The sequence below is a fragment of the Mus caroli genome, chromosome 13 (genome assembly GCF_900094665.2).
Source record: "Mus caroli chromosome 13, CAROLI_EIJ_v1.1, whole genome shotgun sequence".
Classification (NCBI taxonomy): Eukaryota; Metazoa; Chordata; class Mammalia; order Rodentia; family Muridae; genus Mus; species Mus caroli.
This window is the reverse complement of record NC_034582.1, coordinates 65,441,862-65,456,266: the sequence shown is the minus strand read 5'-3', so window position 1 is coordinate 65,456,266 and position 14,405 is coordinate 65,441,862. Positions and strand designations below refer to the sequence as shown.

The window sequence follows — 14,405 nt, the reverse complement described above, 5'->3', positions numbered from 1 at the left end:
AACTTATCTGGAGGTTAAATGTCACTATTGGTGATTTTGAGGGTTTATGGTCCCACCCCACTGTCTATTCTCTGTCTGCTTCCTGTGTGGGGGTAAAGATGAGGTCGACAGCTTCCTGTTCCTGAGCCCACACCACACTTCCCACAGTGAAAGCATCCTCTCTTTGGAACCCTGTGCTAATACTGTAAAGCCCTCCTCCCTTAAGTTACTTCCAGACATGAGGTTTTATCACAGCAACAGAAAAGTCACTGGTATACCAGGATAGTGGTGACTTTTTATTGCCGCCTGTTATACAGCAAGCCTGTGACTATCTTTCTGGCAGTCAAAGGTGTATTTGTGACCTCTTTACCTCCCTGTGTGGTGTCCTGACACTCTCCCCATCCTTCGTGTTCACTGGCTTTGTTCTGAGGCCACAAAGCACCCCTAGTTTCTGTCATTGCTCTTGATGACTATCTCGAATACAGGGTACAATATCTGATGCTTCATGTTCAGCTTGCAAGAGGGTCCTGAAGCACAGAGATTGGGACTTCAAAACTATCTTAAATCACTTCATCTATAACTAAGGCGATAAACAAGACAGATTCTAGTGCTAAGAGCATGGGCCTCTGGGTCAGGTCAGCATTGAGACCCTCCTCTGCAGGACCTAGACTCCTGCTGAACTCACTCAGATGGGATCCCCCAGAGCCATCAGTCTCTGCCAAGAGTAGGGAGTAGGATTTCAGAATGGGACAGAGTGGGAGTCTGTCTAGATATATGTGTCCACACTCCAGCCAGCTTAAGCACCATGGCTTAGGTAAAGGATACCAGCTAAGCTTCATGGGCTGGAATGGGGCAGCGGACATTGCTCTGGACTCTTCCTGTTCATTGTTTCTGCTCTTGGTCCAGTCAGGAAACCCAAATCCTTGACCTGTATCCCCTACTCATGCCTCATCTTAATGTAAGTCAGGAGCTGTGTCACTTGCTTTCAAATCATGGGATATATTGCTTTCTTGTTCACCTACCTATCTAAACGGAGAAGCTCAAGTGTTACTGAACGGTAGTTTTCTCAGCACAAGTACAAATAGCACACCTTCCCAGTAGATGAACTGAAGTCGGGTGAAAATGGCTCCCAGGTGGTGGTAAACTCTCTCACAGTTCTACAAGTACAGAATTTACATTCTGATAGATACTTAAAATAGAAAAATTCAAGTCTTTCACCGGGATCTACAAATGAGGTCACATCTGTACTTGATATTCAATTGTTTGTATTATCTGTGCTATACCCTCATGACTTCTTAGAGAATCCATAGCTGAATATCTCTTTTTGCAACCAAGCTACATAGGTCCGATGAGTGTGCTTGATTGCACACAGCCTAAATGAAACACAAGAATGAACAGGCTAGTTATATTAGTTGACTCCTTGACAGAGCAAGAAAGAATGGCATTTATTTCTTTCCTACCTCTTATCTCTCATACACAAAAGTCTTACAAAGACTAGCCACATAGTAGTATGTTGTTGCCAGGGCAAGGCAGAGAGATAGATGACCACGAAGGCAATACCTGAAAGACAGTTTGGCTCATATGATGCCATCCAGCTAATCAGGTCATTTAATTATCCAAATGCCTTACCTCTCACTTCAGCAGGTATATCATCCTAAGGCTGAGACACACAGCACAGCCTGCCTCTGCTGTTGCCCACATGAACTGAGTGACTTCTCACAGTGAGTGTAGCACTTTACTAGACTCTAGTTCCCATGAATGACGTAACATAACTGGTCCTGCTCAGCATTTCCATTTATTTCAGCATTGCCTTCGGGAACACTTGGGGATAGTGTTAGAATGTCTTCTTGTTTTGCTTTAGTTTTGTTTGCAGGTCTGGTGCCCTTGAGTACAGAAGCTGTTTCTCAGGGTCTCGGGTTAAGGGATTCTTTTGTGACACCACAACGGCAAACCTGAATGAGGGAGGATATTTGGCTACAGCTCTATTCAAAAGCTTTCTTTTCTCTTATGAGAAGTAAGTATTCCCACATATGGTATGCTGGACTTTAGGTATGACAGAGTATAGTATGGTGGCCTTTAGATATTGCAATGGACTGGAAGAAGGCCTTCCATAGAGACATAGGCACTACACTGTACAGAGGTCCTCAGGTACAGACTGCTGGTACAAAGGTCCTCAGGTAAAACAAGGCTACTTGAGTAGCCACACATTAAAGTGATTCTTTCTCCACTACTGTCTCATGGGGAAAGCGTCTAACACATCTTTGTTTAGTCAGAGAAATCCAATGCCCACAATTCTCTGCAGTCACTAGTTTTCATCTAGCTGGGCAGCTAGCTGGTTCAGGTAATTATACCCTACATAAATAGTCAGGCAAGGGTATAGACACGTCAGCGAGAAGGACACTGCCTTCCTACCTGACCCCCAGTGGAGCAATGCTGGTTCACATCATCACAGAATACCTGACACATAAAAGCATTTTAGAAACATTCTTGCTATTGTGCTGGAGGATGAAAGTGGAGGCTATACACTTAGGAGGCAGATTGATCAGGTGGTAAGATGTGGTTGGGTTCAGGTATTTCAGAGGTTGAGCTCAGGACTCGATGTGTGCAGAGGAGACCTGTTCCTAATGACCAGGCATTCAAATATATGAGCCTTTGTGGGGCAATTCTTATTCAAACACAGTTAGCTAGGTGTAAACAGACAGCTGCTTGAGAGCTTTAAAGATAAGATGGACAGATCCTGAGAAATCGTGCAACTCAGGAACCAGTACTGCTGTCGCTGTATGGAAGCCACAGCAACTGCTGGGGCTGCTGCAGAGGAAAGGAGAAGGGGGAGGGGAGGGAGACAGGAGGAGGGGGAGGGGAGGGGGGAGGAAGGGGAGGGGGAGGAGGAATAGGAGGAAGAGGAAGAGGAGGAAGAGGAAGAGGAGGAAGAGGAAGAGGAGGAAGAGGAGGAGAAGGAGGGAGATGAAGAGGAGGAGGAAGAGGAGGAGCGGGAGGATGCCTGTCACTTCCCAGTACTCATCTCCACCCCTGCTGTCTAACCCTGATTGACAGTTCTCAGCTTTTATATAAAACAAGAAACTATAATGCTCAGGTTTTTTTCTTAGCAAGCTAACCTCCCTGAAGGAGGACTAGTGCTGTGACTGGATGTACTTGCTATCCCTCTGTGTCCTCTGATGCAGAGGACTGAGACTTGGGGAGGGCATGGGCTGATTTCACACAGTGTGTCGGAGGCTGGGGGACTGAATCTGAGAATAAGCATGACCAATCAGCTTCTTCGGTTTCCCTCTGAAAACTCATCGCATTGAAGGCGATTTGTGGTTTCTTGGTTGCCGTTGCTCTAACGTGGAACTTGAGAAGGAGCCTAACTAGAGCCTGCTGTGTTAAGTCCTTGAAGTATTCCCACTGGCCATGTTCCCAAGCCTCAGGGACTGAGCAGCTGTGCTCCAGGCTCCCACAATCCAGATGCACTAGATTCAGAGCACTTGAAATGGACTCAAGACCCTGGAGAAGATCTCGTCTACATATTTACACAGATATGAACATCCAAGAAACCACAAAGTAGACTGTCAGAAAACCCTGCATCAGAGGGAGTGACATCATCACACCACCGTGCTTACATATATGTGGTAAAAGGAAGAGGCTCATAGGAAAGCAACGTCTCCTCAGATGGGTCTGGTGCAGCTGCCACCAAATCTGCATATATATGGTTACAGTTATGTCTGTAAGAACTGAGGTAGGAAAGCCTCTGCTTCTCAAAGGGATCACTAACCTAAGCCTTTTATCACCAGACCCTTTGGTAGGACATTTGCCTCTCCCAGGCCAGGTGACTGCATCCCCTAGCGAGACTGTCTTCATAGAAAGCATGGTGCCTGTGTTGGATGCTAGGCCACTAAGCACAATCTCAGGGTGGTTTAGATGATGTGTTTATTAGCAGGTTCATTGCCTGAACAGCTTGGGTGGCATGTCTCCTTTCTCAGCTAGAAACATGGCACTTCCTAGGACAGGAAAGCTTCCCAGAGAACAAAGTGTCTTAGCTGTGAGGTTGTCCCACCAATGTCGGGTGCAAGTTCATGTCTGTGTAGCTCATTTTTCTCTAAATACTGTAAGGAGGACATTCCCTGGCCAATGAATAAGATGTCTATTGGAGCCTATGACCTAAAGGTGTGGCCATGCACAGGAGGAAAAAAGGCCTTGTCCTTTTGTGGGACATCAAAAGGCACTGTCTAAAAGCAACACAAAGACCCAGTGTTCCCATTTCTGGACTCAGTGGACCCAAGCAGCTTCTCCTGGGAGCTGTTCAAGTACTCGGTTACATTTTTTATATGAAGCACCAGATTTGGAAGAGCTACTCACAGGTGGTTCTTTCCTGCGCTGACTTACCTTGATGAGCCCCAAGGCATTGTTCCAGCAGAGATGTAGGTCACTTTCTTTGTAGACCTTCCTGGTATTTCTCATTCAGTGAATTGCTTTCTCCTTTTTAGAAATGCGTTAATGCACCTGGTTTCCTGTAGCTTTCCTCATTCGTTCTTCCTCCCTTTCCTCTCATTTGCAGAATTTTAAAATTTATAACATTGATAGACTCAATATTCCTGCAGAATCTCGACATTGTGGTCTCTTTACCACTTCATATTAACCTGTGACAGGAAATCACTGAAAGGCTGACAAAAAGTGTTTGTGTCCCTGTAGTTATTTATTTATTTTTGCTTTAAAATAATTCATATTGATTGATCATGCTTTTAATGCCCTTCTGAGGGGTTTCCAAACACATACGTCTAGGCAATGCAGTAGGAAACACACTTCTCTCTCCTTGCTTGTGGATTAAGTTGAGAACCCACTGGGTTTACTGAGTCCTGTGTACTACATGGGGTATAGGGCTAAGGAACAGAGGCCCAGGTAGGGTGAAGTGGAGGATGATATCTCTATGAGAAGAGCAGTTCATGGTTCGGCAGTTCCTGCTGTATACCAGCTCCTGTTTCTCTAAACAGTGCATAGAGGGGATATAAGGATGAACTCTAGTCTACAGGTGATAGAGACATGGATATTCATGATTTTCCAAAGGTCATTGTGGTGTTTTGAATATGCTTGGCCCAGGGAGTAGCACTATTAGGAGGTGTGGCCTTGTTGGAGTAGGTGTATCACTGTGGGTAAGGGCTGTAAGACCTTCATCCTAGCTGCCTGGAAGCTATTCTTCTCCTAATGGCCTTCAGATGAAAATGTAGATCTCTCAGCTCCTCCTGCACCATGCTTCCCTAGATGCTGCCATGCTCCCACCTTAATGATAACAGACTGAACCTGTGTCCCTGTAAGCCAGTCCCAATTAAATATTGTCTTATAAGAGTTTTCTTAGTCATGGTGTCTGTTCACAGCAGTAAAATTCTAAGACAGCCTTCCAAAAAAAAGAGGAGCAAAGATTTGAATCCAGACAGCCTGACCCAGGATCACTTTTCTATCCCACAGTACCCTGCCTCTGTGGTCCGAATCCAGAAATGGGCAGCTCTGTAGCCAAGGTCAGGAACAAGGACAGGCTTTGACTAGCATAACCCTGTACAAATAGTTATGATGGATTTATGCATCCATAGGAAAATGAGTTCTCCCCAACACAAGTTCACTGTGGTAAAACTAAAAGGAAACTCTGTTGAGCATGATGCTCAACACAGAGTGGTTTCTTGTCTGTGCTCGGGAGATGGAGATGGCCGTTGTGAATTTGTGAGACTGCATCTTCTTCAACCTGTGAGTTTCACAAAGGCAATGATAAAGTAGCCAGCCCTGGAGCATGCATTCCGTGGGCAGTCAGTGTGAGCTATGTCAATGAGCCACAGTCACTCCCAGTGGGTAGATCATCTACAGAGGAGCTCTGCTGATCCTTCGCACAGACATGGAGGCCTCTCGATATGCCATCCAGTCAGTCTCTCCACCATCATTTCCAGGAACTCAGCTATCATCTCGGGCCTCCAATCCCTCTCTGCTGTGTGCTGCCACACTCTGATCTTAGACCCTTTCTCTTGACCTTGTCTCTGCCACTCCGGATTGTTTCTCTCATGTTGTCAGCTTGGAGGCCCAGGTAGTCTGTCTTAACACTGATAATCCCAAATGTGTCTATCCTTACCACAGGCTTTCTCAATGTCTATCAGGTTACGAATTTTGCCTGGTCCATGGGCAAGTGACCCTGGCTCCACAATGGGGAACGGTATACACTCAGCTAAGCACAGTGAAGGCATGAAATGGCATGAAGCCGGCTCCACAGCTGGGGTGAAAAGCTTTGCTAGGGAGTGGGACAGTGGCTGTGGTTTAGGAGAGAGTGGCCAAGATCCAGCTTCAGTACACAGTGCTGCCTTGGTAGCAGGAGCTGAGGGGGGCCACTGGCTATTGATTGGAGTTGTCTATGAACAGAGGTTCTGCAGGGTGGGTCATGAGTCACTGAGATAAGATCTGGGTACCCACTGATTTTTAAAATTGACAAATTTACAAAATACCCAGATGGCCTGAATATTTGCTTTCACTTGACATCAATAACTGTGAGCCATTTGCTCATTCTGTTCATGAAGGGCCCAACCCTTTTGACGAATAAGGACCCACCTACAAGCTCAGAGCACCTGGTTTCAGTTTGAGTTTCTGAAAGAAGGGTGGACTTCCTCTACTCATCTTTCTGCAAAATCGCTTCAGCTTACTTTTATTTTTCTCAGTGTTTTACTTTTTCCTCAGCCACACCTAACTTGACAGCAGTCCCACTTGATGACTGGTCTTGACTCAGTCATCCCAAGACTCAACTTCATTTTCTTAGAAACAAGCCTCTTTTTTTTTTCAGGCTCATGTTTCACAAAGTTACGCCAAACCTAATTACATTACACAGTTCCAGTGACAAGTTCAGCTGGCATAAACAGGTTTTAAAGGCTGACTCGGCAGAGTGGGTGAAACCCAAAAGACATCAGTGGCAGAAAAAAGCTGTGAGCATCCAAGGGCATGCTTGGCACCTCTGAGATGGTGCTTCAGTGGTGGGCAAGGCCACAGAGCTCCCTCAGGAGGTGAAGGGTGCCAAGGAGTGGAAGTCTCAGTTTGGTGTGAGTGTGCGCACACCAGCTTCTAGTGAAGCTGACCTGAGCTCAGGGGCAGAGAGGAGACCACCCAGGCCACAAGACTAATGTCTCAGGAAGAATACAGCAGATACACAGAGCCCCATCTGAGTGGCTCTCCACTGAGAGGAGAACTGCAGAGAGCTCAGTGGGAGCCTGCCAGTGAGAAAGTGCTCATGTGCTCTGCTCACGGGGTGGTTTAAGTACAGTTTGGGCAACCTGGGCTAGTTCTCAGCTGTGAGTTTCCCCATTGTCTCAGCCTGACTTGTCCAAGCACAGAACAAACAGACTCCTTCCTACCTTTGTCCTCCATGGGCAAGAAGGTCCCCCACTTCCTTAGGTGAATTTACTGGAAGGCTTGGAGGAATAAGCTATTGGAGACAATCTCTGCTAACTTCCCAGATGGCATTGCTTCAACACCAGGAGGCTTGCAGCCTGCCCCTAAAGCACATGAGGTGGTAGCTGGGTTCCTGCAAAAAACCCTAAGCAAAGGACCATGCAGACCCAGGTGCCTAAGGGGCAGCTTCCTTCTCTGCGGGAGGCCAGATAGAGCTTTTGGAATTTAAACATTGAAACCCCTGCTGTTTCCAACAGAACAAGGGCAGGTGTGAGTCTCTGTGCTGTCTAGGAACAGAACCCAGAACTAAGAACTCTTCTCACTCCTGCCTCCATCTCAATCACAAGCTGGCTGCTTTCTCAGAGGCAAGGCTGGTCAATGGGAGTCACTACTGATGTGCTTCCAGGCTCAAAGGCACACTCTTCTCGTCCCATTCCCGGTGGAAGGACAGGAAGGGCAGATTCCCCAGGAGCCATGATTCCACCTTCATTCAGGAACTGTTTGGTCTCTCTACGAGGCATCCTGAGAAGCTTACTACAGCCAAGTGTCTGCAGGGAGGAGTCTCACAGATGAATGCTTTTGTTGGAACCTGGATGAACTGAGACCATTTAGAGCATGGAGGTCTGTCTCCCAGAATTCTCTCTTCCTTGTCTTCACCTGTGTAGACGAAGCTTCATGGTCTTCCTGATTGTTTGCAAGACAATATGCAATAGCAGGGTGGTAAGAGAAGAAAATCTGGCAAAACTAGCATTTTGGCTTCTGATAAGTGAACCTTTACAGGCCTTTGGCTCCTCACAGTTTATAAAATTAATGCCACAATGGCTCCTTTGGAACAAGCTTTTGATGTCTGGCTTTGCACGCTTCAGCAGAGAAATCCCGCATCTCGACATGAAAACAATCCTGGATCTGGGTCTGGCTCATTATAAATCTCCCCTTCAGCTCTACAAAGGAAAAAGAAGTGGTCCAGATCTTTGAAGCTAAAGAAAATGAAGTAACTATAAAGTGCCAATCCTCATGGTTCTGGAGAGGGCCTGGCACCAGCCCTTGCCCCAAGCCAGACGGTTGTCAGGGGTGGGCTTTCTGTTCTGACCTAGATAGCAGAGATAGACACTGCATGAAGTCCTAGAAAGACGCAACACTGAAAACAAAGAAGGTCCTGGCCTTCTGGTCAGTATATGTCTGCCTTCTGTGTAAACCACCTTTAGGGAAGAAGGTAGGAGACAGTGCAGCAGCTATATTGCACCATGATTTCTGAGCCTTCGTTGCTTGCTACATGTTAGAAGGACCTGGAGATTCTGTGTTTGTTTTTCAAGAGATCAGCACATGCCTAAAGACTGTGAGGGTCTGCCAAGCCTATGTATATGGCTCCACCGCTCCCGTGTGTGCATCTGGTTACCTTGCAGGTCCACTGGCTTCCACAGAGCAATGGATGATGACAAAATGCATCTGCCTTTGGCAGAGACTAATTCCTAAATTCTCATCACCTGATAAGAAAAAAGATCTACAGGTCATCTGGCCATCTGTCTTCTCCCCCACCCTTCGTCTATTGACCCCAGCCATGGTATAGCCTACTATGCTCTAAATTAACTTATTCTCCCACTTCCCATGGAAAGGGCATCTTCCTCATAGTGCCTGTGTCTGCTGCTGGATGTGAATTGTTGTACTTAAAACATTTTGCTTAGAAAGGGCAGTGGATCCCAAATGACTTATGCATGTGAAGTTGGGGCTTCATGTGGCCTCAGAGCTTGGCTAGCACCCATTCTCTCCCACCGCAGAAGCAGCTGGAGGCACACGTCTGCTACATGCTGAGCGTGCATGTGGTCTGAATGGGAGGTGTCACAGAGCTCATCAGGGCTCATTTACAGGTGTGAAGAAAGTGGTTTAATGAGGGATGTGAGTATGCTGACAGATGCTGTTATCTTGAAAGAGAACTTAGAGACACAGGAATGTGAACGACTCACCTGGTGGTAAATGCTCAGGCTGGAGCCTCCATGTCCCCCATCTTTCAGATGAGGTCCAGTTATGTGTACCCAACTCTCCTCACAGCTTCTTACAGGTGTGCTGAGACTTGGATTTGTGTGGTCATTATTCCCTATGCTTACCGCACCCAAAAGCATCCACTGACGGTTAATCTAGAAAACAGAACCGAATGCTGGATCTCGAAGCTCCAACTGGGCCAATAGACAACAGAGTCGCGTGTTATTTTTATCTTTATAATGGGTGGGGGAGTATTTAACTGAGAAACATCAAATAGCGGGTGTGTCGGTCCGTGCTCTGCTTCTGTAACAAATGCAGGTGATGAATCAGCAGAAAAGGGAGGAGGAGTTAATTTTGGCTCACAGTTCCAGAGGTTTCCATAGCTGGCTTCCCTGGTACCTGAGCTTATGGGGAAGCATGACATCATAGCAGGAACAGGAAAGTGAGAATGCTGTTACCTTATAGTGGCCCGGAAGCAGATGAGAGACTGGAAGACCTGGACTCCCAGCATCCCTTTCAAGGGCATGCTCTAGTGACCTCACTTCCTGTCATCAAGCTCCACCTCTTAACATTCCCTCTCTATTGAAAAGGCACCGAGGACTGGTACCAAGTCTTCAACACTCTGACCTTTAGGGACATTCCATACCCAAACATTAGTAGCTGTTGATCAGTAAAGATACTTAATGTAAAGCAAATGATCCCAGGAAATACAACTTACACTCTGAGAGAAAGCAGCAACACTCTCTATAGCTCGCGGCAGTGGTGAGATCCTCACACAGAGGCCCCGTGAAGACGACCCCAGAGTGAAGGCTGGATGCAACATTCCCTGCCTGGGAATGAAAGACCCACAACGTGAGGACTCCCCCACGTTCTGACTCAGGAGAGGCGACACCCCAAATCACACAAGAAACGGTCTTGCTGCAACTGCAAGAGGATTTTTATTCGAGAGAGTTCTCGGGCCCATGGTCATACACCACGCAGGGGTAGAGGACCATGGCGCCCCNAGTAGCTGNNTANGGGGGTATTTAAAGGAAGAAACCACAACTCAAGGAAGTGGGGAGGGCGTTGTTGGAAAAATACCAAAGATACCAGTTAAGAGTCACAAGGAAGTGCAAAGTCACAAGAGTCACAGAGAATACCTGGTAATTGTTTTGGTTAACTCTCAGTTTCTAAGAGCCCCTAACAATAGCACATTTGCATGGCAGTTTCCGGAGTTGGTCAGGGTGACTTTCTTTGAATGAACACTCTTTGAACCCAGGAAGCAGGTAGGTGGAGGAAGGAATGTCGCTATCAAGGTATGATTAGCATACCTTGGAGCAATGAGTCACAAAGGTCACATTCCCAAGCCTTGTCCTAAAGGCCTAAAATTTTGTTACTTCTTCAGGAACTCTGACTGGCTCAGGAAGGGTAGATTCCTGGTTTCCACCAATAAAGACAGGCAAATCAAACAAAGCAGTCACTGCTAGTCCCTAGTCAGCTCTGCTCGGGGAACCCTCCCTTGGTCAGCAGAGGAGTAAGAAGGATTGCAGCTCACCCCTAAGCTGGAATGAAGGCATTTCCCCTGAGCCGCCCCTATGAAGCAAAGCAGACACTTGGCACTTGCTGACACAATCTGCACGATCTCTGTGCAGAAGGCTTTTCTTAATGACCTGCAGTTAGGGGAGAAAGGCAGAGAACAGATCAACCCGGTTGGAGTGGCTTAAGATGGTGGAGACAGGAGACTTAGGGAGGAGGTGCGGAAAGCCCGTGAGCAGCCAAGATGCCTTTCACAGCCCCAGTGTGGACAGCAATTACCATTTATAAGGCTGCAGGGCTGAGAGTGAATGTAAGAAATGGGAAAACATAAAAACAACATGAAAGCTCACAGAGGTGGCCAGAGAGCAGCCAAGAGGACTCAGACGCAGAGCCGTCACACCACGGCAGCAGACAACGGTCCCTCGCCTGAAGGATGTGCCATTTATTTGTTTAGCATGTAATAAAAAGCACTCATCTTGCTGATACCGAGAACCTGATATGTTCCCACAGTTGACACTTGATCAGTTCCTCGACCCCTTGTGTATTTCCTTTTTATGTGTTTCAAAATTTACATCACTGGCCTTTTACAGCCTGCTTCACAGCGTAATGGAATCTTTTCAGGAATAAAACCTCCTACGGCTCCTCCAGGCAAAACTGAGTCCAAGCAGGGTGATACAGCTGAGGTTGAAAATGTTATGGAGTTAGATGCGACTCTCAGCAGCTCGGTGCGGTGCTTACCTTTTTCTTCGAGGAAGTTTCCCTATTTATTCCAGGAAATGCCATCAGCTTCCCTTCCTTTCAGATTTACCACCTTAGCCTTAGGACTGTCAAAAGAGTTCCAAACTCATCCAAGAAGATGGCTTAATAGGCAAAAGCCCCAACTGCAGTGTGGATCCTCTTGGTCCCACTTGTACCAGCTGAGCATCATGGCTGTGAAGCCCTCCTACCCAAGTCGGGCTAAGCTCCAACCTAGCAGGGCACCACTGGGCTGCACTTGGACCCACCTCCATTCCATCTTCCTTCTCCAGCCAGCATCCATTGACAAGGATGCTTTTAAAAAGGGAGAGGGAATCCCCAGTGTAGCACTGGGAGAAAACTCTGTGAGGAGACTGAACAGATGATGGGGTGTGTCACAGCATCTTATCAAAAGGGCTCGCCATGGCCTGAATGGCTGCAGGGAAAATCCAATCAAATCTGAATTATCCAACTGCTAAGAGAGACCGAGACGTGTGCTCAAAATCCTGTAATCAGAAAAAAACAAAAACAAAAACAAAACCAAGTTATAGGAGGTAAGAAAGTAAGGAAGCAGCTCCCATCATTGACTAGAAGTGAGTGAGTTCTTTGAGAACTCCATATTTCACACAACATATTGTGATTGTACTTATCAACATACATGTGCACACGCACACACACACACTACCCATCCAATCCATCAATATCTCACCCCATATCCACAAGTTAAATACCATCATATGTTAGACACCAGAATGGTACTGTGGCTATGTTTTTTTTTTTAACACAAAGAATTTGGATCTTCAAGGCATGCACATAGAAATAATTGTCTGGAATTTGCACGCAAACTTTATATTGAAATAGCTGCATTTCATTTGCATACAAGTAAAATTTGCATGCAAGTGTTATATAAGTTAAGGTCAGTTGTTAATGGATGACTATTGAAGCTGAGCACATATAAGCTCAAAGTTATTTTATTTGGGAAATTATTAAAGCTTTCTGTTTTTATTAAAATTTATTACATTTTCTATTTTTATTAAAACTTTCATTAAAACTTTTATTAACTTAAAAAAAAGAGTTTAGAGGGAGATCGGAGATCTGTTCTAAGGTGGGTTATTGTCAAGTACAGGGAAACCAGATTGCCCTGAAAGTTTGAGAGGCAAACCCAGCACCAGTCCAAATGGCCTCTCTATGAAAACTGTGGCCAGAAAGCACTACATTTGTGTGAGTTGTCACTGGAAAACCATGGGCTTCTGTCACCATGTGTCTATTGCCTTGGAGCCAGGACACCATCCCTTCCCTCACTGTGGCCTTCTGTGTCCCCTGCCAGCTGGTCTGTGGGAAACTGGAGCGTGTGCAGCCGGACATGTGGTGGGGGCACCCAGAGCAGGCCCGTGTGGTGCACACGGAGGGCACACTACCGTGACGAGTCCATCCCAGCCAGCCTGTGTCCACAGCCCGAGCCCCCCATTCACCAAGCCTGCAACTCTCAAAGCTGCCCACCTGCTTGGAGCACTGGGCCCTGGGCAGAGGTAACCAGGTGGGCTGAGAAGGGATGGTGGTGACTGGACCACACACTGTGGAACGCCTTCACTGAAAGTTTTGCCCACTTGCTCTCTCATGCAGTGCTCACGGACCTGTGGCAAGGGGTGGAGGAAGAGGACAGTGGCCTGCAAGAGCACCAACCCCTCAGCTCGAGCCCAGCTGTTGCATGACACTGCCTGCACTTCAGAACCCAAGCCTCGGACCCATGAAATCTGCCTGCTCAAGCGCTGCCACAAGCACAAGAAGCTACAGTGGCTGGTATCTGCCTGGTCCCAGGTATGCTCACCAGATCTTCTCAGAGTGGGGTCCACTTCTACTCTCCCAGCTGCCTGCTTCTGCCTCCTCTGCTTTCATTGTGTCTCCTCACACTGTCCAGTTTCCTATGCTTTGAGCCAGTCACTGCCCTGGTTCATCCTCTCATATCACTCCCCCTCGCTGGCATCTGTGCCAACCTCCCTCCATGTCCCATCCTTCCTCACAATGATGCCCATAACTGAAGAATATCGGTAGCCTTTATCAAGCCTTGGGCAGATTAGAGAGAAAATGTGCTAATTCAGAAAACACAGATGGTCTTGATGGTCAGCCAGCTTAGGTTCCATGTCCTGAACCACTGGATGTGAAACCAACGACAGCATGGGTGTAAATGAAGGGCGTGTCCTCATTCATGCTGCTTGTAAATATCCAGACCCCACACAGGAGGAGTCAGGAGATATGAGCTTAGAGAGAAAAGACTTCCTGACTAGCTTTGGCCTAAGTGAGACCTAAAGGGCTTCAGAAATCTTGACACACCAGTCAAGGATGCACTGTCCTTATAGCATATTCAGAAATCATTGTTCTGAATTCCAGGACAGCCAGGGCTGTTACACAGAAAATACCACCCCCCCCCTCCTTCCCTCCCTCCCTCTCTCATAAAAAAGAAAGGAAGGTAGGAAGGAAGAAAAGAAAAAGGAAAAGAAAAAGAGGGGTTGGAGAGATGGCTCAGTGGTTAAGAGCACTGACTGTTTTTCCAGAGGTCATGAGTTCAATTCCCAGCAACTGTACGGTGGCTCACAACCATCTCTAATGGGATCTGATGCCCTCTTCTGGTGTGTCTGTGGACAGCTACAGTATACTCAAATAAAGTAAAATAAAATAGACTTTTTAAGAAAGAGAGAGATAGAAAGAAAGAAAGAAAGAAAGAAAGAAAGAAAGAAAGAAAGAAAGAAAGAAAGAAGGAAGGAAGGAAGGAAGGAAGGAAGGAAGGAAGG

The 14,405-nt window shown here is 46.7% G+C and overlaps 1 protein-coding gene across 1 annotated transcript in view; it reads left to right on the top strand.

Moving 5' to 3' along the window:
- Window positions 1–14,405, top strand: part of Adamts16 (ADAM metallopeptidase with thrombospondin type 1 motif 16) — a 118,509-nt gene that overhangs the window by 94,165 nt on the left and 9,939 nt on the right. Inside the window, exons 19-20 of the mRNA XM_021180538.1 lie at window positions 12,944–13,145; window positions 13,240–13,434. Of these exons, the coding sequence (XP_021036197.1) occupies window positions 12,944–13,145; window positions 13,240–13,434 (397 nt within the window). The remainder of the gene's footprint in view (window positions 1–12,943; window positions 13,146–13,239; window positions 13,435–14,405) is intronic.